Genomic DNA, 27281 nt, shown 5'->3' on the forward strand with positions numbered 1-27281 from the left:
TTGTTGTTGGATGTTTGTTTTTGTTGGTTTTGTTTGTTGGTTTTTTTGCTATTACTGTGGCTCAGTTTGTAGCTCATGGCAGTGTACAGCGCACTTGCATCACTTTTTATGACTTTTGTAAGTTTTAACTTACATTCAGTGAGACCTGGACAGGCTGGAGAACTGGGCAGAAAAGAATCTGATGAAGTTTAACAAGGTCAAGTGTAGGGCCCTGCACCTGGGGAGGAATAACCCCAGGCACCAGTACAGGTTGGGGGTGGACCTGCTGGAAAGCAGCACTGCAGAGAAGGACTTGGGAGTTCTGGTTGACAACAGGTTGACCACGAGTCAACAATGTGCCCTTGTGGCCAAGAAAGCCAATGGTATCCTGGGGTGCATTAAGAAAAGTGTGACCAGCAGGTCGAGGGAGGTTCTCCTCCCCCTCTGCTCTGCCCTGGTGAGGCAACATCTGGAGTACTGCATCCAGTTCTGGGCTCCCCAGTTTAAGAAGCAGAAGGAATTACTGGAGGGAGTCCAGTGGGAGGCTACAAAGATGATTAGGAGCCTAGAGCACCTTTCTTACGAGGAAAGACTGAGGGAGCTGGGTCTGTTCAGCCTGGAGAAGAGAAGGCAGAGAGGGGATCTTATCAATATTTATAAACATCTCAAGGGTCGTTGCCAAGAGGATGGGACCAGACTCCTTTCAGTGCTGCCCAACAATAGGATGAGGGGCAATGGACACAGAATGAAGCATATGAGGTTTCATCTGAATATGAGGAGGAACTTCTTTACTCTGAGGGTGCCAGAGCACTGGAACAGGCTGCCCAAAGGGGTTGTGGAGTCTCCTTCTCTGGAGACATTCAAAACCCGCCTGGACACATTCCTGTGCAATCTAGTCTAGGTGAACCTGCTTCAGCAGGTGGGTTGGACTAGATGGTCTCCAGAGGTCCCTTCCAACCCCAACCGTTCTGTGATTCTGGGATTCTCCTTCTGTCTTTTAGTACGTCGTTCATAGAAGTTTTATGATTTTCTCGTTACAAGCAAAAATCAGACACAGGCTCTAGCAACAGAAAACAAATTCTGTATTCTTAGAATTGCCATATATGAAGAACAACATTTAAAGTTAATTTAATGTCGTGTCTTTCATTCAAATCACCAATTAAATTTCAAAATGACACTGTAAACCAGACTTTTGTTTAAACTTCTAAGTGTTTGGTTTAGGTTCACGGGCAATTGGATGCGATAGGGGGAACATCAGATGTAAAATCAGTTGAAAGGTGAAAATAAACGATGCTTATGGTTGAGATATAACATGAAAAGGCACTAAATGGTGTGACTGAGGCCGTTCGGATGAATTAGGGAGATACACTTGTGCTCCTGGGTGCCACCACAGGCCAGGGCGGTGGCAGGGAATGGGAGAAAGCAACATCCGGCCGGCAGGAACCGCGGGGCCGCAGCCCTGCACTGGCTCTCGGTACCGGGCTCCGCGGTTGCTCGGGGGATCCCTCCCCTTCGCCCTGCCCCGAGCTGCCGGGACTCGGAACTGCGTCACTCCCCACGGCCGGGCCGCTGCCATCGCACGGTGCGTGACGCCATCGCGGCGCGCCGCGGCGTGCGCCGCCCGCGCGTCCCCGCCGCCGCCCGTCCGCAGCATGGCCGTGCAGGGGCAGCCGCCGCCGCCGGCCCCGGCGCTGCCCACTGCCGGGATCCCCTCGTTCGCCGTGGCTCGCGGCCTGGTGGGCCGCCGCTACTCGTGCCTGGTGGTGGCGCCTCACCGCAGGCACGTGGCGCTGGCGCCGCGCTACCTGGGCCGCAAGCGCAGCGGCATCCGCGCCCAGCTGGACACCGAGCTCCTGCGCTACTCGGAGAGGTGCGGGCGGGGAACGGGCTGGGCGCGGGGCGCAGGTCTCAGCCCGCCCGGGGGCTGACCCCGACCTCGCAAGTAAGGGTGCCCCCGCAGCTAACGGTGCCCCCGCTTCTTCCAGCTTCCAGGGCGTGCCGGTGGCCTACGACAACATCAAGGTGTTGGGCGAGCTCGGGGACATTTACGACGACCAAGGGTTCGTCCACCTGAACATCGAGGCGGACTTCGTCATCTTCAGCCCCAAGAAAGGGAAAAAACTGGTGGTATGTAAACGCCTTGACGTCTCAAAGGGTATTTTTTTATTAAGCAATCAAAGCTTGGCTTATCTTTATCCTCAGCAGAGGTCTCGGGCTTCAGTGGAGTTGTATTTTAGTTTATATTAGTAGTTTATTAGAATAGTTTACAGTAGTCTAGTAGCAGTTTGTAGTAATAGTTTTTATTTTCATGTATCTGTATTGTCTGTCCCTATGTTTGTTAAATTCATATGTAACATAATATTTTGTGATTTCCTATCATTAAATACTAAATCATAATTTTGTATATAATTTATAACAATGCTTCTTTCTGTAGAGCAGATAATACTCAAACGGGCGTGTTTGTTCTTATTTAATATTGGCAGGCATGTTTAGGATGTGCTCATGAGTTTTTTTTCCTTCAAGTACAAGAGCAGTATGTCACGTTGATGCCTGCCTTCCGGTAAAAGGAAATGTATGGCTTGCAGAGCAGCTTTGAGCTTGTTAATACCTGTGCATCGGTTCTTGTGAAAAAATTAGTTGAGAATTGGCTTACATTCATTATGGTGCCATATGTTTTGCAGCATAACTTGTGTCTTCATACATTTGATTAAGAAACGAATGTGTCTACTTGCTAGGAATGGAAAAACTCTCAGTGTTTTTCATTCATCCTTGGGGAAGACAAAGGTGAATTATGTTTGACATGCAGATGTGTCAGAAATCCACCCAATAGAGTACTTTAAATCTGTTTATGTATCATCTGTATCTTTAGCTGCTAATTAGTGCTGTGTCAGAATGAAGGCAGTTATAGGCAAGAAAATCAGACTTTAAATGGCTTTAAAGCAAAGTCCATGGCTGTAGTGTGAGGAAAGACCTGTTTTATTCATGTGCTGATTGTGGTTGAATCTCATGTTTTGACTTTCTGTTGCAAACACAGGTTCAGGTGTATTCTGGGGGAAGTGTCTTGAGAGTATATAGAAATAGTTTTGATTTTCATGAAGAAGACAGCTTATTTGATAGATAAACTGGTTTTGTAACTTGGGCATAAACTCCTGTCAAAAAGTGTCCGTATAAGGAAACTAAATATATATCAAGTGCATTTAAAGGAATGATCTTTACTATAGCTTCATAGGACATTCTTTTTCTTTTCTAGGGTGTAGTTAATAAAGTGGCCCCTAGTCACATTGGCTGCCTGATACATGGATGCTTCAATGCTTCTATCCCTAAACCTGAACAAATGTCGATTATACAGTGGCAAGAGCTGGGGCTGAAAATAGGGGATGAACTGAAATTTCGAGTATTGCATTTAGAATCTGATGCTGCTGGGGTGTTCTTCATTCGAGGAGAACTCACTAAAAGCAGGTATTGTGCCCTAATAGAGAATATTTTAAACTGTTTTAATGGTTTTGTTACAAGCTAAATTATTTGAATTAACATCTTTATCTTAAGGCTTTCTTATTTTTACACAGACCCATGTCTATATGTAGGCCATGTTAGTGATTTTAAACTAAACTTTCTAGTGTTAAAGGATCTGCATGGAAGCTCTTTCTGGAAAAATAAAAGTGGGGGGGAGGTTGAGTTTTTACAATCTGAATGTGCTGACCAGTGAACTGTTGATTGCATAAATAATACATGTTCAAAATAGCACCCCAAATGTCTGGAGTAGCTGTGTTTATGGATGTACATAGACTTTTTGAGTGAAAACGCTCCAGTTCCTAAACACAATGTTTACATTAGTGTTTATGCACACACACGTGTGCGCGCACACATTACATAACCACAGATAGTTATATGAGGATGTTTAAATTGCTTGCTGAAGCATAGGAATATCAAAGGTGATATAAGAAAATGCATCACCTTCCTCCTTATGGCCCTGCAAATTTTTAGAGCACCTTGCTGAAAATCTCAGTAGTGATGTCTTTAGAAGAGTTGATTCAGGGTTTTTTTTTAAACTGTCATTTGCTGAGCAAGTTTTTTAAACCAATGTGGTTATGTGTTTAATTGTATGTACTATATGACTACTACTGGCAAAATCATAGCATTTTTTGCTTGTTTTTTCTTTTTTAATCTGAAAGGATGCTTTGGATTTTTTCAGTGAATTTATGATGAAACTTAATGATTTTGTCCTGAGTGTTTCTGGGGACATCTCCTCTGTGGTTTTTAACCTAATTCTTTCAATATTTGTCTTCGTAGACATTTTCTCCAGTGCTCTCAGTTGCAAGGTACCTGCTGGGTTGCTCTTTTTCTTTATTTTGTCTGAGTTTCTTTGTGGTTTTGGTTTTTTGTTTTTGGTTTTTTTTTTTTTTACACTTTTCTGGGAACACCTGTCTCTGCTGAATAGACTTCAGCAAAGTAGTTGCTTCGTGAAACCAGCCGTTTGTCTCCTGTATGATTTAACAGGCAGTTGGCTGTGCATGTTTGTGAATAACTTAAAAAAAAAAAGCTTTACTACACAATGAGTAGTTATGAACTAGTGGATGAAGGAGTTCAAGAAAAGAGGAAATATCAAAATGGTCTGTACAGCATTTTATAGGCTAAAATTTGGAAGAGAACATTGATTCTGTGGTAAGAAGGAAGCTAGGTGGGTAACAGGAATTACCCTAAGCATTAAACTGGCTTTATGATTTTCTGTAAATAGAGTATCATGTTCTTCATTTGTTGTTTTTAGGAAATGCTTATCTTTTATCTACTTAGTATAAATACTGTGTTTTAGCAAGTTTTGACATTTCACTGTGATGTACATTTCGATATCTCTACTTCAGCTTATTTTGTGTATTGTTTTACAGCTTGCGACCCAAACAAACTGAGACCATCACTGACAGTACAAATGCAGATGAAATTCAAAAGCTTGACCACCAAGAAAATGGGCTAAATGATTCTCAGGAAGATAATGTCACAGAGGAGCCTCTAGCTGAGATGGATAACACTGTGGGGGGAAATGCAGAAGGGCAAAGTGTTGATGCTGCGAATGGATTATGTGATGTTAAGAAGAAGAAAAAAAAGAAAAAACATAAGGAAGAAGAACAAGGACACGTATTGCCTACCAGTGACTCCAGTGGTTACCAAAGTGATCATAAAAAGTCAAAGAAAAAGAAAAGAAAGCATTGCAATGAAGTTGAAGAAAGTGAATTATCTCAGCTGTCACAAGAACCTAGAGCTAAAAAGAAAAGGGCTGAAGTCTGAAGTGCCTTTCCTGAATAAGATTTCAGACATTTTTTATAAGCTTCAATAAAAGCCTGTTTTCAAAATGCAAATATATATTTCTTTACTAAACAATCTGCTCTGCTAGGTGGGAGGATGTTTATGGGCATATATGCATTGGCAGCTTTTAAAGAAGTGACAGAAAAAATGGGTTAGAAGCAGTATCTTGTCTGTTTTGTTTTCTGGAAATAAGGCACAGCAGAACAGTGGAGCATAATTACAGGAACACATGCATCATTTCTGTAGCATTATTACAGCAACACACACATCACTTCATTATCTGCTTCCCAGTTCAATACATGAACCAGTAGCTAGATATGATATTTGCTACTGTAATTCCATCTTTGCTGCTCAATGTCTTTATTTTATAAGAGTAGATTAGGCTTACCTTTGGGGTTCTGGGAAATGCACCTGAATTCCCAGAGGCTGAGAAGAGATTTTTTTTTTTTTTTTTAATTATAGTGAGGGGCCATGAATGCCTGTGAACGAGATTCTGCAGCCTTCCTTAAAGGTTAAGCGGAGTCAAGTGTCTTGGATCTTTCAAAACACCTTCTGTGGTACTTTGGGAAAACCAGTATGATCAGATGATTCAGAGAAAGCAGAAGATTAATGTAATATGTTGTGATGAACTACCACTTGTGGGTTAGAACCGCTGAAACAGGCTGATAAAGCACTTGGTAATGGGTCGTACTTTGATGAAGTTGATTTTTGTGCATCAGGCTCATTGACTTCGCTGTTTTGTTTTATTTTGGTTTTTGTAAAAGCTGAAGTGCAACTCCCAACTTCGTGTGCTAATTGTAACTTTCAAACACTGCTCTCTAGAATAGCGGGTACCTACTGCTAGTATTTTCTAAACTAGGAAATAATGTTAGTGGAAAGTTCTGACAATTGGACAATAACAGTCAAATGTTAACAAATGTGCCTTTATTAAGAGCTAATTTTCCTGATGTACATGTATGATATTTTTTTGAATATCAGTGTTTTTGTTTGCAGCAGTGTTCTATTGTGAAGAGTTCTGGGAAGAACTGTGGTGTGATGTGGTGTAGGCTAAGTCTTCAGCCAAGGTAGGAGGCAATAGCTACTTTGGTATTGATTTATCTGTTACAAGAAGATCCAACCAACTCTTTGGAAACCTTGTAAGTAAACAGCATGTATGTGGAAATTTTGTATTCCATCTACCTGTCCTTAGGTGACAAAACATCTTGCTCTAGTGATTATGCTGATGCTGTTAGCTCACTTTACTAGATTTATGTACAGTCTCTAATGACATATCTGTACACATTGAACATGTGCTGAACTGAAAGTGTGGCAATACTTGTTTTAGGGCTCACTTTGTGCTATATTAATGCTTTTTATGTATCTTTAAAGCTCCAAACTTAACAGGACAAATCTAAGTTTTTGTCTTGTGGGCTTGATGGTATGGCAGTACATCACAGGCATTTTGAAGTTATTATAACACCATAAAAAACCAAAAGTTCTTGAAGACCTATGATGTGAGCTTAAATAGGTGTTGAAGGGCATCAGAAACTTCAGTATATGTGTTTCTGTTTGCTCTTCAGTATACTTGATCTTGAAATGAGTTTCTGGACAGTCCCAAAATGAAGATGAATTGTCCCGGTTGTGTTTCTACATGTGACAATGCTGGCACTTGAGCTACATGCAATTTCATGGATGCCGTCTCTGTCCACTTTACTGTGACACAACCTGAGAAGTCAGGCAGTGTTTGTAATCCATTTGTTACACCACGGTACAAGGTCAACTGAGGGCAATATTCTGGTGTGTTAAGTGTTGCAGAGAGTAACACAAAAACTCCCACCCAAATGTGCTTAAATTTAAATGCACAGGAGAAGCTGAAGGTTGGGACATAATTTACAGCCAGAAATTATCTGTTAGCTCATTTATTTTTTTTTAATTATTTTTAATGGATTGATGTAGGGGGAAGAAAATAAGTTAGATGGGTAGGTATGGAAGATATATCAGAGAGGAGGATGGCAAATGCAGGTATGTTTTGTTGATGCCTATGGGAACAGAAGGATGGAGGCAGCTGCTGTTGCAGATGAACCAAAGACTCTCAGTCATCTGTTAGTCCTTAAAAATTATTGTAGCTCACTTTCCCTTATAGTGGAGAGAAACACATCTCCAGCACACCCACTGTTGGTGACAACAGCATGAGCCAGGCTCCACCAGTTCATAGAACCAGCTTGTAGCACTGAGAGTTGGTCTTGCTCTCTTCCAGGTTTTCATCTGTGTGGAGAGAAGGGAGACATTCGGGAGGGAAGAACTGATGTTGCAACTAATGAATCAAGTAACATACGTAGTATAAATGCTTTCAGCACTTTCAGTGTTCTCTTTCCACTTTTGCTGTTTTATCATTCTCTTACTGAAAGAGAATTTCCTAGTGTAATTTAACAAACTATGCAAACAGGCTTTTTGAGAGTATTAAGCAACTTTTCTGAAAGCCTAATGTAATCCATCTCAGATTTGTGTCTTATTGAAGGGCAGAATTTTTTTGGCACACAAGTGTGGTTGGCACCCTCTTGGATAATTTTTTGTTTTCTTTCTTGGCTTACAACAGAAGAGAGCAATTAAAAAATAAATTAAATGCAGGATCTGTCAATTCAGGATTGCTGAACAAGTTGTTGCTCCAACGTTGCAAATACTATAACATGTTATATTAAATTATTGCTAGTTTAATATGCAAATGGCAACTATGCTACAAAATAGTAGATTCCTTTGCCTGACAATTGTACAAAGCACTTGACTGTTTTCTGCTATTTTGTGTCTTTGAAAATGAGGAAAGTGAAGAAAAGACTTAAAAAAAAAAGTGCTCTTCACAGTTGGAGCCAGTATTGGCAGCCTCACAGCTGTACTGTTGATGTTGCTGTAGACACTGTTTCAGCATTAGCTAAATATGGCAAGAAAACTTGGATTTTCAAAAGTGAATTGTCACTCTATTCATGACTTTAAATTGCTTCTCTTTGTTTGTTTGTTTTTTTTTCCCATAAAAAATATAAGGATTTTCTGACACTTGAAATTAAAAATGGAAAGAAGCTGAACTTGACACTTTCCATAAAAGTTTCTATGAAGTTTGATCGTTGCAAATGTTTGGCTTTCTGTGTTCCCCTGGACTACAAATGAAGATTTATATTGAATTTTGAGTTGAGCTGAGATTTTTGAGTACAGAGAACAAATGTTTGTAAAGCTTCCAGTGAGGCCAGGTGACTTTTTATTTGTTTGCATGGTCTTTCTGTTCCTTTTTTGCAGAGTGCATTCTAGTACAACTCACTTATGTCTCATAGCAAAGAGAAGGTTAGAAGGCAAAATTCTGTTTTGTCCTATTGATAGTTACACCATGGTTACTATCAAGTGATCTAGAGAAACCATATGGGTATTTTTCCTGTTTTAACATTAACTAAGTTGGAAACAAAGCCAATATTCACTTCTGTCTGTGGCTGATAATCCTTTGTCTGTATTATGAAAAATGCAGTTCCAACTTAACCAGCTATAATAAGTTTCTAAAGCAGGGACTGTTTCTTCACAGTATTATAAATATTTTGATTCTGCAAACATGTTTCTCAGTGTATTGCATGCCTTTGGCAGAAGAGCAAGAACTCTTAGAAGACAGTATTTTTAGCTCTCTTTAAAGCAATTGTTTTGTACTCTCTGAAGCTTGCAGTGATCTGGAGTGTTAACTTTTGCTCTTTGTCTCTTCCTTGCTTTTCTTAAGAACAAATTATGTACTTTTGACTTGGCAGTTTTCTGCTGCTTAAAATATGCAGCCCAAACAGCCCAGTGGATGAGCTCTGGGGAGAGGGTTTTTAAAAGGGGCTAAGTAAGCTAGCTGCCTTTTGGAAAATGTGAGCCTTGATCAGATTTGCCTCCTAATAAACAGTTTGTCTTTGGAAGCTTCCCAACATTTGATAGCCCTCAGACAGTACAGACCTTTGCTGTAAAAGGCATGAGGGTAGTTACGTACCCAAACTGCTGGAGTTGTATTTTTTTCCCAGATACCTATGAAGAGGTTATGTGAACTGATGCTCTCAGGATTATTAGGGTTGGCTATGAAAGAACTGAAATAGTTTCATTCTAATAAGGCGTATATTTTTCTTACCATAATGCTGAATCTCTTCTGCTATTTAGCTTGCAGAAATGCTGTAATTTCAATAAAACCTGAAGAACTTCACTATCCAGTAGACTTAGCCTGTTGATAGAGAGAAGATACTTTTATCTTTTGGATTCACATGGACAAAAATAAGACTAAAAATCAAGCTTCACACTTCTCCAACACTATCAGTAGATAAGTCTTTTACAGACACAGATCATGATTTTTGTGTCCTTTATCATAACTTTACGCATAACTACGTTTGAGCTGGATTATATTCAGATGGAAGTCTTGTAGCAAACCACTCAGCTGACATGATGTTAAGCAATTAGGAGCAATTGCAGCCTGGCAATGGCTTCAAGTTCCCCTGAAGCCAGCTGTCCCAGGCAAAGAGTAGAAATTGATAAAAAGGAATGAGCTTTAGTTTTCCTACTTTAAGGATGCCTGTCTCAAGACATTGAATACACAGATGATCTCCTCCTCTTTCCCAAACAGATGTGCCCAAGTCCTTCTCCTCAGAGCTGCTCTCAATCCATCCTCCACCCAGCCTCTATTTGTGCTTAGGATTGACCTGACCCATATGCAGGACCTTGCACTTGGCATTGTTGAACTTTGTGAGGTTTGCGTGGACCAACCTGTCAAGGTCCCTCTGGATGACATCCCCCAGTGTGTTGACTGTACCACGCAGTTTGGTGGTGTTGACAAAGTTGCCAAGGGTGCACCCAATACCATTGTCCATGTTGCCGACAAAGATGTTAAACAGCGCGAGTGCCAATACCAATTCCTGAGGAGCACCACTTGTCACTGGTCTCCACTTGGATGTCAAGCCATTGACCACAAGTCTTTGGGAATAAGCATCCAGCCAATTTCTTATCTGTTAAGTGGTCCATCTGTCAAATCCATGTCTCTCCTTCCTCTTCTATAGATTATTTTTGTATATTTTGTATGACTAGAAGGTTGAGGTGTAACCTTTTGTCTCTGAAGCTATACAATACTTATTAAGAATGCAGGTACCAAGATATGACTGGCTATTGCACTTCAAAGCTTCCTTGCTCCTTAGTCCCTGTGCTCTTTCCTCTTTCACTGCTACCTTTGGTGTATGGGAACTTCTCGAAGAATATGATGTCCTGTTCATGAGCAGGATTTCATTGTGCTGCACAAATGGATTGAGGAGAACTGTGTGTTTAGGAAGCTCTCGTAAGAGCCGGTCTGTCAGTACTGTGTTGCTTAAAAGCTCACATTAGATGTTGTTGATCCACTGGAAGTTTGGAAAGCAGCAGATCTTTGACAAATACCTTGACTTGAATTACAATTAAGGTTGCATTCAGAAATAATATTGCAGTTCTATCTGCAATGCCATGATCAGCAGGCAAGACCTCATTACAACATGTGCATGTGCAGCACACACAGCTTCTGCTGAAGACTCGGGAGTGCAGCAGTTAGTGGAATGCAGGCTGTGCAAGTACAGTCCCAGATTTCATTGAAAGCATTTTGTGGAAACTAGTGTGGAATAACTCCCACTCATTCATGAAGCTGACTGAAGCAAGAGTCATCTTGTTTTCAAGGAGAGTTGGCCTAGGTAAAGTTGACTGTTGAGGCTTGTCTGCTACTGTGTATGAAAACACGGTCTGTGCTTTTGTTTTCTCATAAAAAAAGTGTGAGTGTATGGATAAACTAAAAGTTCTGTATGCATCAATCAAACCAACATTTAAAACCTGGACTAAAAAGAAAGGCAAAACTATGCTGCATCGGTAATCATTAATCTTAACATCAGGAGAAAGAAGATGTAGGTTTGGAGCTCTACTAAATTTTTGCATCAGCTCCTTTTTTGTTTCAGATAACAAACCAGTGACACGAGACCCTCTTTCGAGACAATGCCAGTTTATTATCTTTGTGCTTGAAGACTCATTTTTTCTCCAGAGATTTGGCTGGCTCTCCATGTACTCAAAGATGACCAACGTTTTGAAGCACTTTCTTAGCAGGGCAGCTATTTGCTACCCAGCTGAAAAAAAAACAAAACTAACCAAAAACCCAACAACAAAAGTGCACAGATGGTGCAGTATTTGTACTTTCTTCATGGAGCCTGTCAACATTAGCTTATGGCTTTGTGAAGAGGGGCACACCTTTGATTATGGGGTATCTACATTCTACACAGAGAAGCAGTTAAGGACCACTGCCTTTTAAATAAATTCCGTATATGAGACTAAAGTAAATACATGGAACAGTCTGCACTGATGAATGAGATACGCTGATAAGTTGTTTTGATATTATTTTCTCGATGTTAAACTGAGCTTAGCGTAAGCAACCTATTTTATGTCTGTTATTACTCAATCCCGTGTTTTCCTAATTTTCTCAGAAAGAGGATAATTCCTATTTCATATGTATAATTCCAAAATTCATCTTTTCATTTATGATAGACATTAGTTAAACTTGAGCTCTTATTTTCTTCGGGCCAAGTGAATGATATTATGAATAGTTGTAAGGTTTCTGAAGAAGCAAAAAGTTTGCATGTATTAAAAAGTGCATTTGTAAACTTGTATTTTTACTTGAGTAGTCTTTTTATAAAGTACTTACCAAAATAGGCCGATGCTCACAGATTAGTTTTGTACTAATTTGTATTGTAGCTATTTCCATCTCACTTCAGTGCCTGGTTTGCAAAAGCGTTGTCAGAAATGATCCCAGAATAGAGGCGAGCATAATTTTATTCATTCCTGATTTGTATTTATCCTGTAAATCTGTGGTTCTGCAACATTATGATGATGAATATGAGGACAAGCTGTTGCAAATAACGTTATGTCTTCCTATTAAGTGCAGAAAATGTCTTTTCCCAGGGCAAACAAATTCCCTAAAGGCTATTTTCTCATTTTATGAACAAATCTTAAAAATAGAGAAGTAATTACTGTATTTGTGAGACAGGCATTTAGTTTCTGAATTGCATTTGAAAGAAAAGGTAGTTAAAAGATGTTGACAAACTGAATTGAAGTCAAATACCAACAACAGCAATAAGAGAGGGCTCTGTTCCATGAAGGAAGAAGGAACACATTGCCAGCTTTCAGCCAAATAGTAGCTGTGGATGTGAAGAACTAAACTGAATATCCCTGCCATGTCTTACTCTAAGATTTCTTACTGGGGTTGAGGTAGGATACAGGCCTAAACACGTTCAGGTTGCAATGCAGCAAGATGCTTAAACATCACCAGCATGGGACTGTGAATATGATCAGTGCTTCTTCATATCATAAAGATATGTGAAAACTTGGTGAAGGATTATTTCTCCCAGCATTTTTCTAATGAACACTTCTAATTATATAATGAGAAATGTAACAAGGAAAAAAAATATATAATTTCATTATTTTAGTATTTTTAGTTTGGTGGTTTGTTTTTTTTTTTTTCTTACTTCCGAGCAAAAACTATTATTTAAATGGTATTTCAAGTGGTTAGGAAAACTTGTGTTCAGAGTGTTCTGATACTTCAGTTTTTGTTTAGTTTATTGTTAATATTGTGATTATTTATGGTTAGACTTCTTTTGTTTCTTTACTGGACCATACTTCGGAAAACAGTCTAAGAAAATTCAATTAATTTTATGGAAAACTGACTAGGAGAGAAGGATTAAAAACAACAACAAAACAGCAACAAAAACCCAACCGAACAGCAACAACAAAACAAAACAAAACAAAACAAAACAACAACAACAAAAAAAAAGCAAAAATCCTGGAGTTTCTTCATAAACCCAGAGTACAAAGGCTAAAATTTCAGTGTAAGGAAATTTTAGCGATTTCCAAGTCTTTCCTAAGAATAGAAGAAAACTTGAAGTCTTCTCTTTAAAGACATTTCTCTCTCCACCAAACGTTTTCAGTCCATTCAAAATGGTGCTCTAGGTTTTGGAAGTGTGACGTATTTAAAACATCAGATAGTAATTTCAAATAGAGAAGTATTCCATTCTGAGTATCTGAATTACATTGTAAGAATATGATTCCAAGAAAACTACTCTGATCCACTATGAATTTATATATTAACTCAATGTAGGGCTAGGAACCAAGTCTGGCTTGCAGAAGGGCTCTGCTTGTTCTTGTGCAATGCCACACGGTGGAGCAGTGCCTTTTCTGTAGGACTTTTTCCCCACATGTGTCATCTGAAGACCTCAAAACTTCTGTGAAGTGGTATTTGATGAGAGGAAGTTTTTGGTGAACATTTTAGCTTCAGTGTGTTACTTCTATTAGTGCTATGCTGCTACTGGAGCAATTACAAAGTCCCTTGTCAAAAACATAAAAGGTTCTGAATGACGAAGGACAATTCTGCACTTTGTTGCATGTTTTGATTGCTGCTGTTCCAGCCTTGGACTACATTCATAATGACTCTTAAATTAATAATGTCAGTGAGAGCCTGCAGACTCATTTCATTCCTTCCTTTGTGACATAGCAAGTACTTCTGTATTACAGTTGATGGTAAAGAAAACTTGTTTGTCCAGGTGGAAAAAGAGCTAATATACAAAGCTGCATTTTTTTAAATCTAGATAATAGTATAGCAGAGCAAATTATAATAACAACCACAACTGAGAAGGCTAGAGAACTGACTGAAATAAGACTGGAAGAGACAAACAGAATTTGTATGTGCTCTGTATTTCAGCCTCAAAACCTTCAAATCTACCCTAGTTGCTGTGACCATGGTAGTTTAGTTTATTTTTTAGTTTTCATATATCTCAAAGTGCAGTTAATTCATGTATTCATCCAGCTTTTCACTGTTCATATTTCAGATTCTTTCCTTAATTTGATTGTATAGGAAAAGAGGCTTATGTGACCATGCTGTGAACAGAAGCTTGTGTAAATACATTGATCTGTAGGTGCTTTTCTTTGTCCTTTCTTAGTAAATTTTTAGTTATTGGCCCATTTGCAGACTTCTGTCTACTTAACTGAAATACTGAATTCCTACAAGTTTCATGGAAATCAAACAGAAATGGACAGAGGAGAGAAATTTTATTAGTTTCCCTGTTTGAAGAAAAAGTGACCCAAGTTCAGTTTTGGTGAGCCCTAACCCCCTTGGCGGACTCCATGGCAGTGGGAAAAGCTTCAAGCAGAACTAGCATTGTGAGATGGGAAGGGAGGCATCCCTACCTCTGATGTTGAGAAAACAACTTGGTTTTGTCTTTGCTGCACTCAGGTGTTTTTTTGTTTTTACAGCATGTAATTATTTTGTGTTTATTTACACCTGTTTTTTTCTGAGATTGTTGTATCATCTCTTGGTACTAATTTATTCTTCTTTACTCTACTCATATGTGAGGAAGAGGCTGAGAAGTTCATGTTAGTCTTCAGCTCATCAAGGCATTTTAGTTTTCACATAAGGCCACTGTTAATCAGCAAAAGCTCAGTATCAGTCATGTCAAGTCTTCATGGATGATGCAACACCTGGAATTAGGATTTTAAAAAGCAAATTGGAGGTGGGGGAATTTATCTCTGTATGACCAACCCACAGAGGCTGCTGTGTGGTGGCAATGCCACCTTCAGGCACATTTGAATTATATGTTAAAAGGGTGACATCAAATTACACATTTAGCCCTGTGCACTATTCTGGCCACAACACAAAATACAGAAACTGTCCTGGCAGTTGAGGCCATAACCCATTTGGCTGCACTGAACTAGAGTAATGTGCTCAATTATGCTTTTTCTTATTCTGGATAAGGGCATCTTAAGTGCATCTCTATAAAGCTTCACTGGGAAGGTTAAAAGGTGTCTTAATCCTGCTTAGCATATTGAGTGATGTTCCCTCTATACCTGAGCATAAATCCATGTGTTTTACATGTAAGCAACGTAACTGTTAGAATCTTGCAGAAATGGTGGGCAACAAACTCTTTACCTCTCATAATTAATTAATTTTTGAGAACAAAATAGGTTCTGCTTATGGAATGGTTGTGGGGATCTGTCTTTGGGGGGGATTTGTTTCTGAAGAGATTTCAGGGCTTGCATCCTTTTCCACGTGAGGACTCAAAAACATCTGTAAGACTCTGGCATGCATGTGGGTATTGGAGGTAGAAAATGCAAGTATGTTTGTGGTAGGTGTGTGCTCTGGAGTGGGTGTGTAGCACTAGATCTGGCTCAGATTGCTTCAGACTTAGTCATTAAAAGTATCTATTGACTTAGTTTGGGAACTGCATGATTTTTAAGGTTACTAAGAGAGTTGAATTAAGGGGATTCTCTAAGATCTCAAATACAAAAGTATTATTTCATAACTTTACAGGCAGCATTGAATAATCTGTTATGAATGTCAGCTAATGGGAAATAATGGAACTGTGCACTGTACTATGGAAGATGTCATGCTGCTTTCTAGTGGAATGTGATATTAAAATTAGGGTAGAACACTATCAAGAAAAAGTCTATGTAGGACCATTGTTCATGCTTATTAAAACTCTAGAAAACAGAAGCTTTTCTTTGGTAGATGCCGTTTGTGCTTAAAGACTTTCATTCTCTTAGTCTTACTAAAAAGTGCCTTTTGCTACTGAACTATTTAATCTGCTCTTATTCTTGAAACAGCAACAATATCTTTTGAAAAAAAAATTAAATGGTCTTCCTCTTCCTTTAAATTGTCTTTAGTGCTAGCAAATTGGCAGTGTTGATTTATTTTTGGGTACAAAATTTAGTCCAAACAACTTCTTTTCCCCTTTGCCTGAGTTGGATGACTTTGTGTTTGGAAAAGCACACAATGTAGAAGGAGAGTAGTATCCACATGATTTCCATATAAAATTAACAGACCGTTTGTCAGATCAGAACGAAAATATTGTGTAAGAGACAAGTAAGGTAAATTCTTAGTTATGCGTGCCTGTGCAATTTGTGTAGTATGGACAGCAAGGGCAAGCAGGGGAATAGCGGAATGTCTACCAAAGGCCTGAAACTAAGACAGTTAGGAGACTACAGGAGAGTAAAACTTTGATGTCATTCTGCTCTATAGCATAACATAACAGAGAACATAACATAATGTAACATAACAATAAATCTTATCAGTTTCAGAAGAAAAAGTAATGGTGTCATTTTAATATTTTATGCTGATTTAAACTGAGCGTCTTACAGTATTATTTTGGCAGGATGCTAGTAGTGTGTCAGCTGTCTCCAGGGGCCCTCGTCAAAAGGAAAGGAAAGTGTCTTGCTGTGCCAATACTGTAAAATAAATAACATTCTCAGAAGATTCATATGGAGCTGGAACACAGAGTGTTACTCGTTGTCATAAAACAGACAGAAAAAGGGTTGCATTCTAAAAGGCAAGACTTAGGAAATGACCGATCCCAGGGAAGGACAAGTCTGTTGATCTGGAAACATCATTTGAGAAAGAAATGATGAGCAAGTGTCTGACAGTTTAGAACTTATGAAGGGGCACATGACCAAAATGCAGATCTATAGCTGAACTTCTTCCAAGCGCATTGAACCTTGTTTGGTCTGGAAATCTCATGAATCTGAATTTTATTTTGATCTTACACTTATCAGTATTGGTTTTGCTTAGGCTGGATAGTAAATAAAAGCTGTCTAAAGAACCTTTTTCCCCTATATTGATACTCTCCTTTCAAGCTGAAACTAGTAAGCAAAATAGTGCATTAGTTACTTTAAAAAATAAATAAATAAAATGCAAAACCCAAATGTATGTTTTGTGGGGTGACAACTAAAGTCTTATCTAGTTTCCTTGTGAGGTAAGTTTTGCTACCGATTTCCAAACTGCAGGGAGAGTAACGAAACTCACGTCTCTCTTCATCACTCTTCACCACCCCTCATAAATCAGAGTGCAATCAGCAATTCCAAACTGCTTACTGTGTGCCTACAGATATTTTAAGTGTTGCTTAACGAGAAGTCAAACAGCTAATCACAGTCACACACACTGTAGGTAATTTATGGCCATGCCAGCAGCTCTGCCACGTGCTCCACCAGCTGGATCCCACCGTGGAGGATAAAGGGACTGTTGGAGTGTGCTGCTGCCCCATCCAGCTGGTACCCCAGCTTTCCTCTCCAAGGGCTAGAAGTGTATATGTCAGCTCCATCTCAATTCAAAACATGATTGTAGCTGAAGGAATGTACTCTACCCAAGACTTGAGTATATTCTGGATTAATTAAAATTCTGGAATAATTAAAAACAAACAAACAAAAAGAGAAACTGTCATGAATTGGGAGGGGAGCTGGCCCTTTGATGTCCTTCTTCATAGCATGCTAAACATATATGTCTCAGTAATATGAAATGATATTTCATCATGTTCTGGTCATTAGCAGCTACTCCTGAGATGGGATTTGGATAAGGCAAAACTAACTTTTGAAAATTTTGAGTATTTCAGGGAAGGTTCTTACCTGGACCAGATCAAGGGCAGGCTTTCAGGGTAAGTCAGAGGGTAGCACACATGCAAGCATCCTGGGTGCAAGGAGACCACAGCTTGGACCGTGCTCCACCTTTGTGAGACAGTGAATGTTAGCTTTAGGAGGATTTGACAGTGACACCTGTTATACTTGTTTTCTCCTCTTATTCAGTTTTAAAATTGCTGTTCAGAGCACAGTATGTTATAAGGCTTTCTTCTAGAACTGTTTCTCAGCTTTCTATTTGTTGGTTTGTCTGTGCTTCAGAAATTAGCACCATTTCCAAATCAAATTTTTTGTCCCATTCACTAGGTGCTCTTTCTGTCACTCTATTTTTCTCAACATAACCCCAACAAATTAATCCTATTCCTTGCAGTCTTTAAAGAATCACAGTGTTGCTTTACTTTTCTAGTCACAAATGCCTGGTTTCTGCAGCTGAAGCAGAAGTTAAATGGGAATCCCCATCTGGATTTAATGTGTACTTGGCATGATGCCTCTGCTATTCCTTTAAAATTATTTCTCCCTTTTAAAAGCCAAGGTTGAAAGTCTAGTCTTGATCAAGTCAATAGAATTTTTACTGTAGAGTAGTGGGGCTACTGAATACAACCTCAGAATCTCAGCAGGTACATTTCTATTGTTCATTTTTATCTGTGAACATCAGGTTGCCTCTTCTTGATTCCTTCATTACTGTCTTCTTCACCGTACTGAATTTTAATCTTAGAAAATAGACTTAAGGTGTTCAATCAGTTACCAAAGGTCAAAATAAAGCTCATGGAAACCAGGTTATTTTAATTGCTTTTTTAGGCTTAAACATTTTTTTGTCTTTATGCATAATCAAGACAATGTCTCTTCTAAATCCTCCATTTTTTTCCTCTAGTTATAAATACCAACTTTTTTGGTAAGAGAAGCCTGTCCACTTTGCTGAATTTATGGTGTTTTAGATCAACCTGCTTTAGCAGGTGGTTTGGATTAGGTGATCTCCAGAGGTCCCTTCCAACCCCAACCATTCTGTGATTTTGTAATTAACAAATGTATTTACACAAGAAAATTGGGTTTTACATTTTCCAGTCCTTGTAACTGATCATCCGTGAATAACAATGATGCTGTCTGAGACCACAAGAACCTAAATAGCAAATTTTGAGGTCAAAACCAATATTCTATATGAGCATTCTTCAATAGGGCAGGTGCCAGTAAAGGTGACTGTGAACCTGGGAGCCCATAGCAGGCTCCTGTGCAGCTCATGGCCTTGTCCCTAAGGCAGTTTGAGCATCTTGACAAGCTTTCTGAGAAACCCACCCATCCTGCTGTGAGGTTAGGAAGCACACGTTGTATTAAAAGAGTTAATTTAGCAGAAGTCAATTTCCCTCACATTCTAGCTAGTCCTCAGTATTTCACTGAAGGCTAGAGACAGCTGAGTGTAACTCCTGAGTGATGCCCAATTACATCAAAAGACCTCAAATCGGCACTGTTAAGTCGGACTGTGCTCAACAGCTGGTCCAGCGTTGTGTTGAATTCACACGATTTATGGATTCACTGATAGTTCAGGGGCAGTCACGACCATTGAACTTACACACTTGCACAGATTCATGAATAATATAATATATACTATACGTCTGAGTGCATTCAGTGAAAAATTCTCACAACTGGATCCACAAATAATGATCTTTATTAAAGCAACAAGTACAAGCTCTTTTAGAATGCCATTGAAAGAATGCACTGTCTGCAAAAACACTCTTTAGTTGCAAAATACAATTTAGTTGTAAAAAACACACATTAGTTGCAAGAAATAAATATTGGGACCAAATATATATAAATTCTTAGATAACTGTATAGCACTACTAACGTGATTGTAAATACAAGCTTGAAGTCTAAGTGTCCTGGTATAACCTGGTATAAGTGCACAAATCTTAACCAAAAGTGTCACTTTGGCTGGAGAAGATAGGCACAGCCCACTGACCAGTCCCAGAAGTCTTATTATGCTACTCCCTTGACTTCTCAGTGATGGTGTCTTCCCTAACTTTTCCCTGCTGTTAGGGAATTTTATACTATTTTTTACATTTAGGCAGAGTTTGAGTGATTCTAGTCATATATACCTTTGTTATTGATTGGTGTAAAAACTCTCGCTTCAACTTTTAAGGTAAAAACTTAACGGAGCATGCTTGAAAGTGAATAGTGGGTGTGCAGGAGGCAGTGTGTTTTGATATTATAATGAGATTATAGTGAGCAAAGTTCATCTACTGGACAAATTTCTGGCTCAGTAACTAGCATTTTGGATGGAACTGAACATTTATCCTTTTATATCTTCACACTGCTCTGCTCCCCTGTACCTCTTAGTTGCCAGCACACTGGGCTCCCCCATGCATGACCATACAAGAACGCAGGCCAGGTGGAGGGGGTGAAACCATATAGAGCAGATTCCTTCCCTGTCGTGCAACTGCCTTATATGCTGAAGATGTGGATAAAATTTTATTCTCAATAAGTGTATCTTTGATAATTAGTTTCAATAATTTCTCCCCTCAGTAATTATTCCATACTGCATCAAAGTTCTGTTTTCTATAAAAGTGAGGCAAATGCTCAAGGGCTCAGTTGTATGCATTGTCTCAGAGGAGTACAGAGTAAGGAAAGAAAAACAGATGAATACAAAGAACTCAACCTAGGAAAAAACCTGACATTAAATACTTTCACCTTCAACATTTTTTCCTTAAAGCTTGATTTGTTATATCCTTGTTGTGTCAGTTTTGTGTTTTAATTCCATTCCCTGCTATGTGCTTTGAGGTTTATTCATTATTTTCTATCACTTCTTTTTTTTTTTCCTATCTTTCTTAGGATCTGGAGAAATAAAGTTGTGAATACCTACAAAGCTCTAGGTATGGTAGTGACTTACATTACTATTGAGTTAAATTCAGGAAGAAGCTTAACAACACTTGTGGGATACCAGATGCTGTGGAAGGCAGGGGATCATATGGTGTGCTGACCTCTCTCATATTAGTCTCTATCTTTGCCCATATATGTCATTTAGGAGGCCACTGCAATCTCGAAAGTTATTTTTAATGTGACATTTTGAGTCTCTTTTAAACAAAAGGACTTCTGGGACCAAAATGTAGAAAGGAGGTAGAAGATAAAGGATTTAATTGCAGACATCCTCATTTGTAACATTTCCATTCAAAGAACATGTAAATAATAATACCTGAAAGCTTTATTTACATGAAAAATAATCGTAAACTTCATGTAGAAACACTGTGAGCTTTGATTAGCTCTTGAATTTGTTCCATAGCAGGTATTTGGTACCCATATGCTGGTATTATAAAATGCTAGTATATTTTGACTGTCCTTCAGGTTGCCTCTTGTGCCTGCACAACCTTTGTAACTGAATTTGACCCAGAAAAACAGCATCTTCTTATCACTGGGTTCACCAAAATGTAAAGCAAACATAGGAGTTCCCAAATGATTATAACTGAAATATTTTTTACAAAATGTCAGCATGAGCTCCCATAAAACCAACAATTTGATGTGTTTTTCCATACTTGCAGACTTCAGCCATTTGATGTGGTAATAAACATCCCCAAATCTTATGTCATTGATTGTTTGGCTTCAGTGATGATGAAATATGGAAAACAAAATGAAAGAACATAAACTTTGTCTGAGATTTATTTGGAGACTGTGTGTGAAGCATACCTGGTTTTTCATACTTATGGCACCTGACAGAAGGGACACATTCAGCCTCCACCATGTCTAGTTTATCTTGTCAGGGTCTGAATCAGACAGGGGAAACCTTTCAACCTTGTACTTCATTAAATTGTAACCAGACTGATAAATCTGTTTATTTTTCTTTTAAATGTGCCCTGGTTTCCATAACAGAGACAGCTTGCATCTATGCTGATGAATGCTTACTCTCCCATCACAGACCTTCACGGACACTTTGCCAAGAAACTTGTTTAGTGAATTCCTCAGTTGTTTTTTTTGTTTTTTTGGTTTTTTTTTTGCCAGCACCTGAAAACTTGCAACTGGCCTGGCTTGAAATGCCTTGGCAATTTTACTAAGGCACTTACTTTGATAGCTAAAAATGACCTTCAAGAATGATTAATGCTGTGTGGGGGTTGATGACATAAATCTGTTAAAATGTGCCTGATGTACAGCTTCACATGCAAGACTGTTATAGCCATATTCCTGTGCTAACACAGACTGTAGCAGATACAAAATCTGAAAAAAAAAAAACAAAACAAACAAAAACCAACCAACCAACCAACCAACCAAAAACGACAACAACAAAAGACACCCAGAAGGCTTTGAATCATTTTTATGGATTTGTTACTAGCAAAATGCTTCTGGTGAGAGAATATAAATTTGATGAAAACTAAGAAACAGTGGTCTTAAGGTACATTGGGACATAATCCCTAACTCATATAATTATAGTGGTTGTACCTGAGAATGTAGGTACTTGCCCTAGGAACAAGAGTCTGCTCTTTCTGTACTGCACTATTTGTAATGCAAAACAATAACAAGATACAGTCAAAAATGGAATAACAGCCCAATTTCGCAGCCCAAGAAATATGTCCATCTTTTGTCTTAGATGTATATATGCTGATCTGTTAGTTACTAGTCATTTTGGATGTATATTTTTTAGAAGACATAGATGAATTCCTTACCAACCTTAAAAAAAAAAAAATCATAAGGAGACAGAAGAAGGGAGGATGTACCTTTTACTGGACTGGTAAGAATGAACTGAAGTTGTTACTCCTAAACAGAGAAAATGCATGTCCTACTATTTTGCCTTTGCGACTATGGGAAATTAGCTGAACAATTAGATTTGCAGAAGAGCAACTGGATATACTTTCTAGTTAAGAAATCTCATGGGAAATTACATTGATGATATTTTTGTTGTATATTGTCATTGAGTCTCTATCAAACACTGCTTTATCCCAGTGTGATTTCCTTTGCCTTCAGAAAAATTTTGGATAGGCTGATGAGGGGGAGATGAGTGTCCTATAAGTACTTAAAATACAGTGCTCTCTGCCAGGTCATCTTTTCCATTGCACAGATCAGCCAGCATGCTTCCATTTACAGCCTCATCCCTTTCACCAGCTCCCTTGTCCGCCAATGTTACAGGTTTTCATGGCTGCACAAAGCTGGAGAAGCCTCCAACTGCAATTTTAACAATAACATAAAATAAACATTCTCAGCACAAATAGACTATTTTAGTTTCCATGTCTGACAGTTTGGCACCTTTCACAGCACTAAATTAACTTAAAACATCCATCACTGCACATGCTTTGAGAGAAGCAAAACAAGTACTAAGTAGGATTTGAGACTTGGTAAACTTTCTATTTAAGACAAAACAATCATTTAAACTGACAAGGAAAGGCTGTGAAAACAAGAGAAAAATAACTTATTTCTATTTAAGACTCAGCAAATATTAAGAGAACTAGAAATGGTACTAGAATGGGTGTTGTGCTCTTCTGTAAAAAGAATTTTAAAATGACAAGACTGATTTACATAAAACTTTGAAAAGCCATTCCTCATCCCAGCCTTTCCCAAACGAGAGCTTTGTATGACAAGTTTCAGCTCAAACCATTTTTTAAGGAAATCATTCCCTAAAGTACGAGAATTATGTAATGAAGTAGTCATATCTTAATCCTAAATACAGTTTCATGTGTCATTTTTTTAATAGAACAAAGTGTAATACAAAAAACTTTTGAGTGCAGAAAGAATGTACACATTCTATCAAAATGGCAACATGTGCAGAATCTTAAAGAACCTTAAAATGGTAAAGCTTTACATCATGCTACTGTATTTATATCCCAGGAGATAGTTTCCCACAATACAAAACTAATATTGAAATTTTTGCTAATGCTTACTAGCCTAGCAAAAAGCTTTGTATGGTTTTATAGGAAGATAAGGTAAAATGTCATTCGTCATATGTTTTTGTGAGAAGTAATAATTCATATATTAAAAGAAAACTTTGCAATTCCTCTTAAAAGATGAATTTGCATGACTTATGACAATACACACATGTTTTGGCCATGTTTAAGGTTTTCCAAGTGATTCAGACTAGGTGGAAATTCTTCAATAATTTTGGTTTTAGTTCATCAGGATCAATTTATTGAGACCTTGTTGACTTCCCATGACCTGAGAGTCTCTACTCAGTTAAACCTTGTTGAAACTGTGTTATGGTTTTCCTCTATGGGACAGATAAATAGCATGACTTGCCTGACTATAAATAATAATAATAAATAATAAATAAACCACCAACAAAAAATGCCAAACAAAACAAAAAAAATAATCCCCTCAAACCAAACCACATTTTATTTGTGTTCTGACACAGGAGCATTTCCAAAGTGGAAAATTCTAATACACCTATGTATTTATCACAGAAGTTAGTGTTACTGAAGTTTGAAAACAATTTGTTATATTCATGTTCATGAAAACACAGAGGCTTGTTGCTAGGATTTTTACTTTATGCTGTCTACTTGATCTCTATTCTTGTATTAGAAAATAACATTAAGGTGACTGGTAATACTTTTATTTAACCTAGAATTCTTTAGGGGTGCATTAAAATGAGCAGTGGATTTGGATCTTATTCTAAACTCTGGAACTTGACAAGCACGCTTGGAACAAAGAGCTAAAAATCTGCTGTAAAATTGTCTGGTTTGATTTTCCAAGTTCACATATGAAAAAAGCAGGCAAACAAGATGAACAGTGAAAAATGTGGCGGACTAAATTATTTATTCAGCATTAGTAATTTAAAGTGTCATGAACAGTTCAGACAAACTAGCCTTCTCTTCAACAATATAAATGTCTTTTACATTGTCAGTAGCATAGAACTATGTGGAGCGGCCCTGTTTTTTTGACATGACCTTCTCTTTTGACATCGCTGAATCTTTGCTTGCCTTTCCTATTATTCATGTTTTACCCAATATAAGATAGCCAAATATGTGGATGATCTAGTTCATCCACAGCAGAATATAAAAACCAATTCAAGGAACAGATAGAAAACCATCTCAGATTTTTTCCTAAATTGTGTCTGAAGACAGTTCACTACTCTGGCAGCCTCACTCATTTAAAGCACCAGATTCATACAGTAGCTTTAATTGCATCTTGGAGTAATGTTGAAGAGGATTTAAGTGGGGTTATATTCTGTTTTATCTGATGCTTCTGCCCAACCTTGCTGTAATCCTCTTCTTCCCTGATCATTGCAATAAGAGAGAATTTATTATGATCGTAGGGGGGGCGGGGAAAGAAATAAAAATAAACAGTGACATCTGTTCCTAAGTTTTCCTTTTCTCTAAATTTCTCTATTACTTCACTTTCCTGTGCGTTTCTCTTTCAGCCTAAAAGAAATACAAGATCCTTTTTTCTTCTCTTTCTATATAATTTTATATTTTTGAAACCAAGACACAGAAATATATGTTGGCACTGTTTTTTCAAGAAAACAAAGTAATAAGACTGTGTGGTGCCACACAAGATAGACTGAAATACCACTTGTCATTTTTCGACTACATCACTGCAATGATCACTTGAGTAATACTGCCACTTCTCGTGTATAGCTAACATCTACCTAAAATGCTGTAAAATCTCAATTTCGTGTCACTTCTTTCAATATCACCTCTCTTTAGGCTCCCTCGGAAATAAGCATGCAGTTTATCTTGCCAAATTTGTGCCAAATCCAGTGCTCTCAAATACTTTGAGAGGTCATTAGGATTATCCCAATCCAAATAGGATACATGAGTCAAAAAGGAATATAGTGTATCTTTAAAACAGCACTTATTTTAAGTCAGGGGTTTTGTTTTGATCCTCTCACTTTCTGTTCTGTATCCCCATGCTGTTTAGTGATTGCCATCTGCAAAATGAATATCCTCTGCCTCCCATTCTTTGGCGTTAGCTGATGGGAGGACTGCTTTGTGCCCAAAACCTGCACTTTGTAGACCTATTCAGCTCTCCCACCCATCAGTACACTGTGTCATGCCACTATGATCAAGGCTACTCTTGACCTAGATCATGACCTCATCAAAAAGTGTCTTTTGTTCACTACAGATCAGTAAGAGAAAGCAGGAACTGGTAGGAGCCAAACAAACCCCATTCTTTAGCTGAGAGTGGGCTTTGCTCTCAGTAGAGGGCAGCACCAGCAACAGTATCATAGAAATTAACCAAAAAGGATTATTCTATATGTTTGCACAATGTGTTAATCAGCACCTTGTAAATCAAAAATAGTGGAAAAAAAACAGCCTAAAGCAGCACTTCTGAATACACTTGCACAAGATACCTCTTCTGACAGTGGCAGAATAAGATCACAGGCTCCACCCAAGAGCTATTTTCAAGCATAAAGGCCTGTTTTTTAGAGTACCCAGAGAGACGGGGTTAGTAACACAGGCTAGGAAGAAGACTCCAGCAGCAGAAGTTGTTAAATTATAATTGTGTTAAATAAATGTCCTGGTCAAAGTAGTTGTAGTGCTGTGGGTGTTTAACATGCTGTTCAGTCAGCATTAATCCTATCAAACTGGGACATTAACTTCTACCAACACACTTAGGAACAGCAGAGTCTTTCAGTATTGTCCTTCTTATGACTTTGCATTGGTAGTCATCAAAGTTTGGTTTGCTTCAATTTCTATATTTTTTTAATACCTATTAAACTCCACTGCACCCCAATGTGTGTTTGTGCACTGCAGCTGTGAAATTAGAGAAGGGTTTCCAGATGCAGGTTTAAATGGCTAGGAAGCAAAAATGTACTAAGCAAATTACGACTATCCCATCCGGCCATCTTGGAGGCCTGCTACTATTATCCACACCAGTAGCATTCAGCAAACTATCCACTTAACTGGCTATAATTTTAAAATCTCCTTCCCCGTGAGACTAGCTGTAAAATCAACATGTAACAAAGCACCAGGATTTACTTCTAAAATTACATGAGAACCTCAGTGAAAATGCTACCTCTAAGATTGTTTTGGAATATGAAAATCAAAGGTCTCGGCTTCATGATTGTCATAATGCCTTGGTAGTGATTACTTTTGTACAGCCTGCATGATCTGGAAGTGTGGCTGTATCCATGTACCACGATCAAGCAACTGTAGACCTGGACTCCACAACTTGATCCTGAGCAGTGTGACATCAGCCACTTCTCGGTGTTCCTCCATGCCAGGCACTTGTAGCTGTGGCAAGCTGAGTTTTACCATTGCTCTCATTTTTCCATTCCCATTTTTTAAAGAAAAAACCATTTCTTTAAGAAAGCAAAGTTTTTTCTGGACAATACCAGGTTCACAATTGCTTAAACACATGCAGTCCTGCAGGTCTCTGCCCAATATAACTGACAAGCAACCTTATGCATATATATAACAAACTCACCAGGTTTTAAGTTAAAGTGAGAAAAACTAATTGGTTGAAGGGTAAGCATAATAAATTCTGGGGGAAAAGTGTAGCTGATCCCATCATAGAACAACCAGAATGAGAATGTGCTACATAATAAACTAAGTGTTACTGTTTTCTACAATCACTCAGGCCCTGCATTTTGATTAATTGCAGATTCCGAATTACTGAGAAAATGGCAGCTAATTACCCCTAACACCTTTGCAGGAACAGCTTGGAGGGGACTATGA

At 38.4% G+C, this 27281-nt stretch overlaps 1 protein-coding gene and 1 long non-coding RNA gene across 4 annotated transcripts in view; one reads left to right on the forward strand and one right to left on the reverse strand.

The window, feature by feature from the left end:
- Positions 1-1601: 1601 nt before the first annotated feature.
- POLR1F (RNA polymerase I subunit F) lies at positions 1602-5330 on the forward strand. The gene is made up of 4 exons (XM_065831525.2): positions 1602-1849; positions 1965-2106; positions 3230-3438; positions 4863-5330. The coding sequence occupies exons 1-4, from the start codon at positions 1632-1634 to the stop codon at positions 5257-5259; spliced, it is 966 nt and encodes a 321-aa protein (XP_065687597.1). The 5' UTR covers positions 1602-1631; the 3' UTR covers positions 5260-5330.
- Positions 5331-6778: 1448 nt separating this feature from the next.
- The window catches only part of LOC136098767 (uncharacterized), a 44139-nt gene continuing 23636 nt past the window's right edge, over positions 6779-27281 (reverse strand). For 2 of the 3 annotated variants that reach the window (XR_011737736.1, XR_010650979.2), the window contains 4 exons: positions 17692-17790; positions 16433-16521; positions 9389-9478; positions 6779-7521 (listed from right to left, as the gene is read on the reverse strand). This is a non-coding gene — a long non-coding RNA (uncharacterized lncRNA). Of the gene's footprint in view, positions 7522-9388; positions 9479-11953; positions 12027-16432; positions 16522-17691; positions 17791-27281 lie in introns of all 3 variants that reach the window. The other variant, XR_011737737.1, reaches the window with a different exon arrangement.

Source organism: Patagioenas fasciata, chromosome 2 (genome assembly GCF_037038585.1).
Source record: "Patagioenas fasciata isolate bPatFas1 chromosome 2, bPatFas1.hap1, whole genome shotgun sequence".
Lineage (NCBI taxonomy): Eukaryota > Metazoa > Chordata > Aves > Columbiformes > Columbidae > Patagioenas > Patagioenas fasciata.

Coding starts and splice junctions, on each gene's coding strand:
- POLR1F (XM_065831525.2), top strand. CDS start 1,632: ATGGCCGTGCAGGGGCAGCCGCCGCCGCCGGCCCCGGCGCTGCCCACT. Junction 1,850..1,964: donor CTCCTGCGCTACTCGGAGAG/GTGCGGGCGGGG, acceptor CGCTTCTTCCAG/CTTCCAGGGCGTGCCGGTGG. Junction 3,439..4,862: donor GGAGAACTCACTAAAAGCAG/GTATTGTGCCCT, acceptor ATTGTTTTACAG/CTTGCGACCCAAACAAACTG.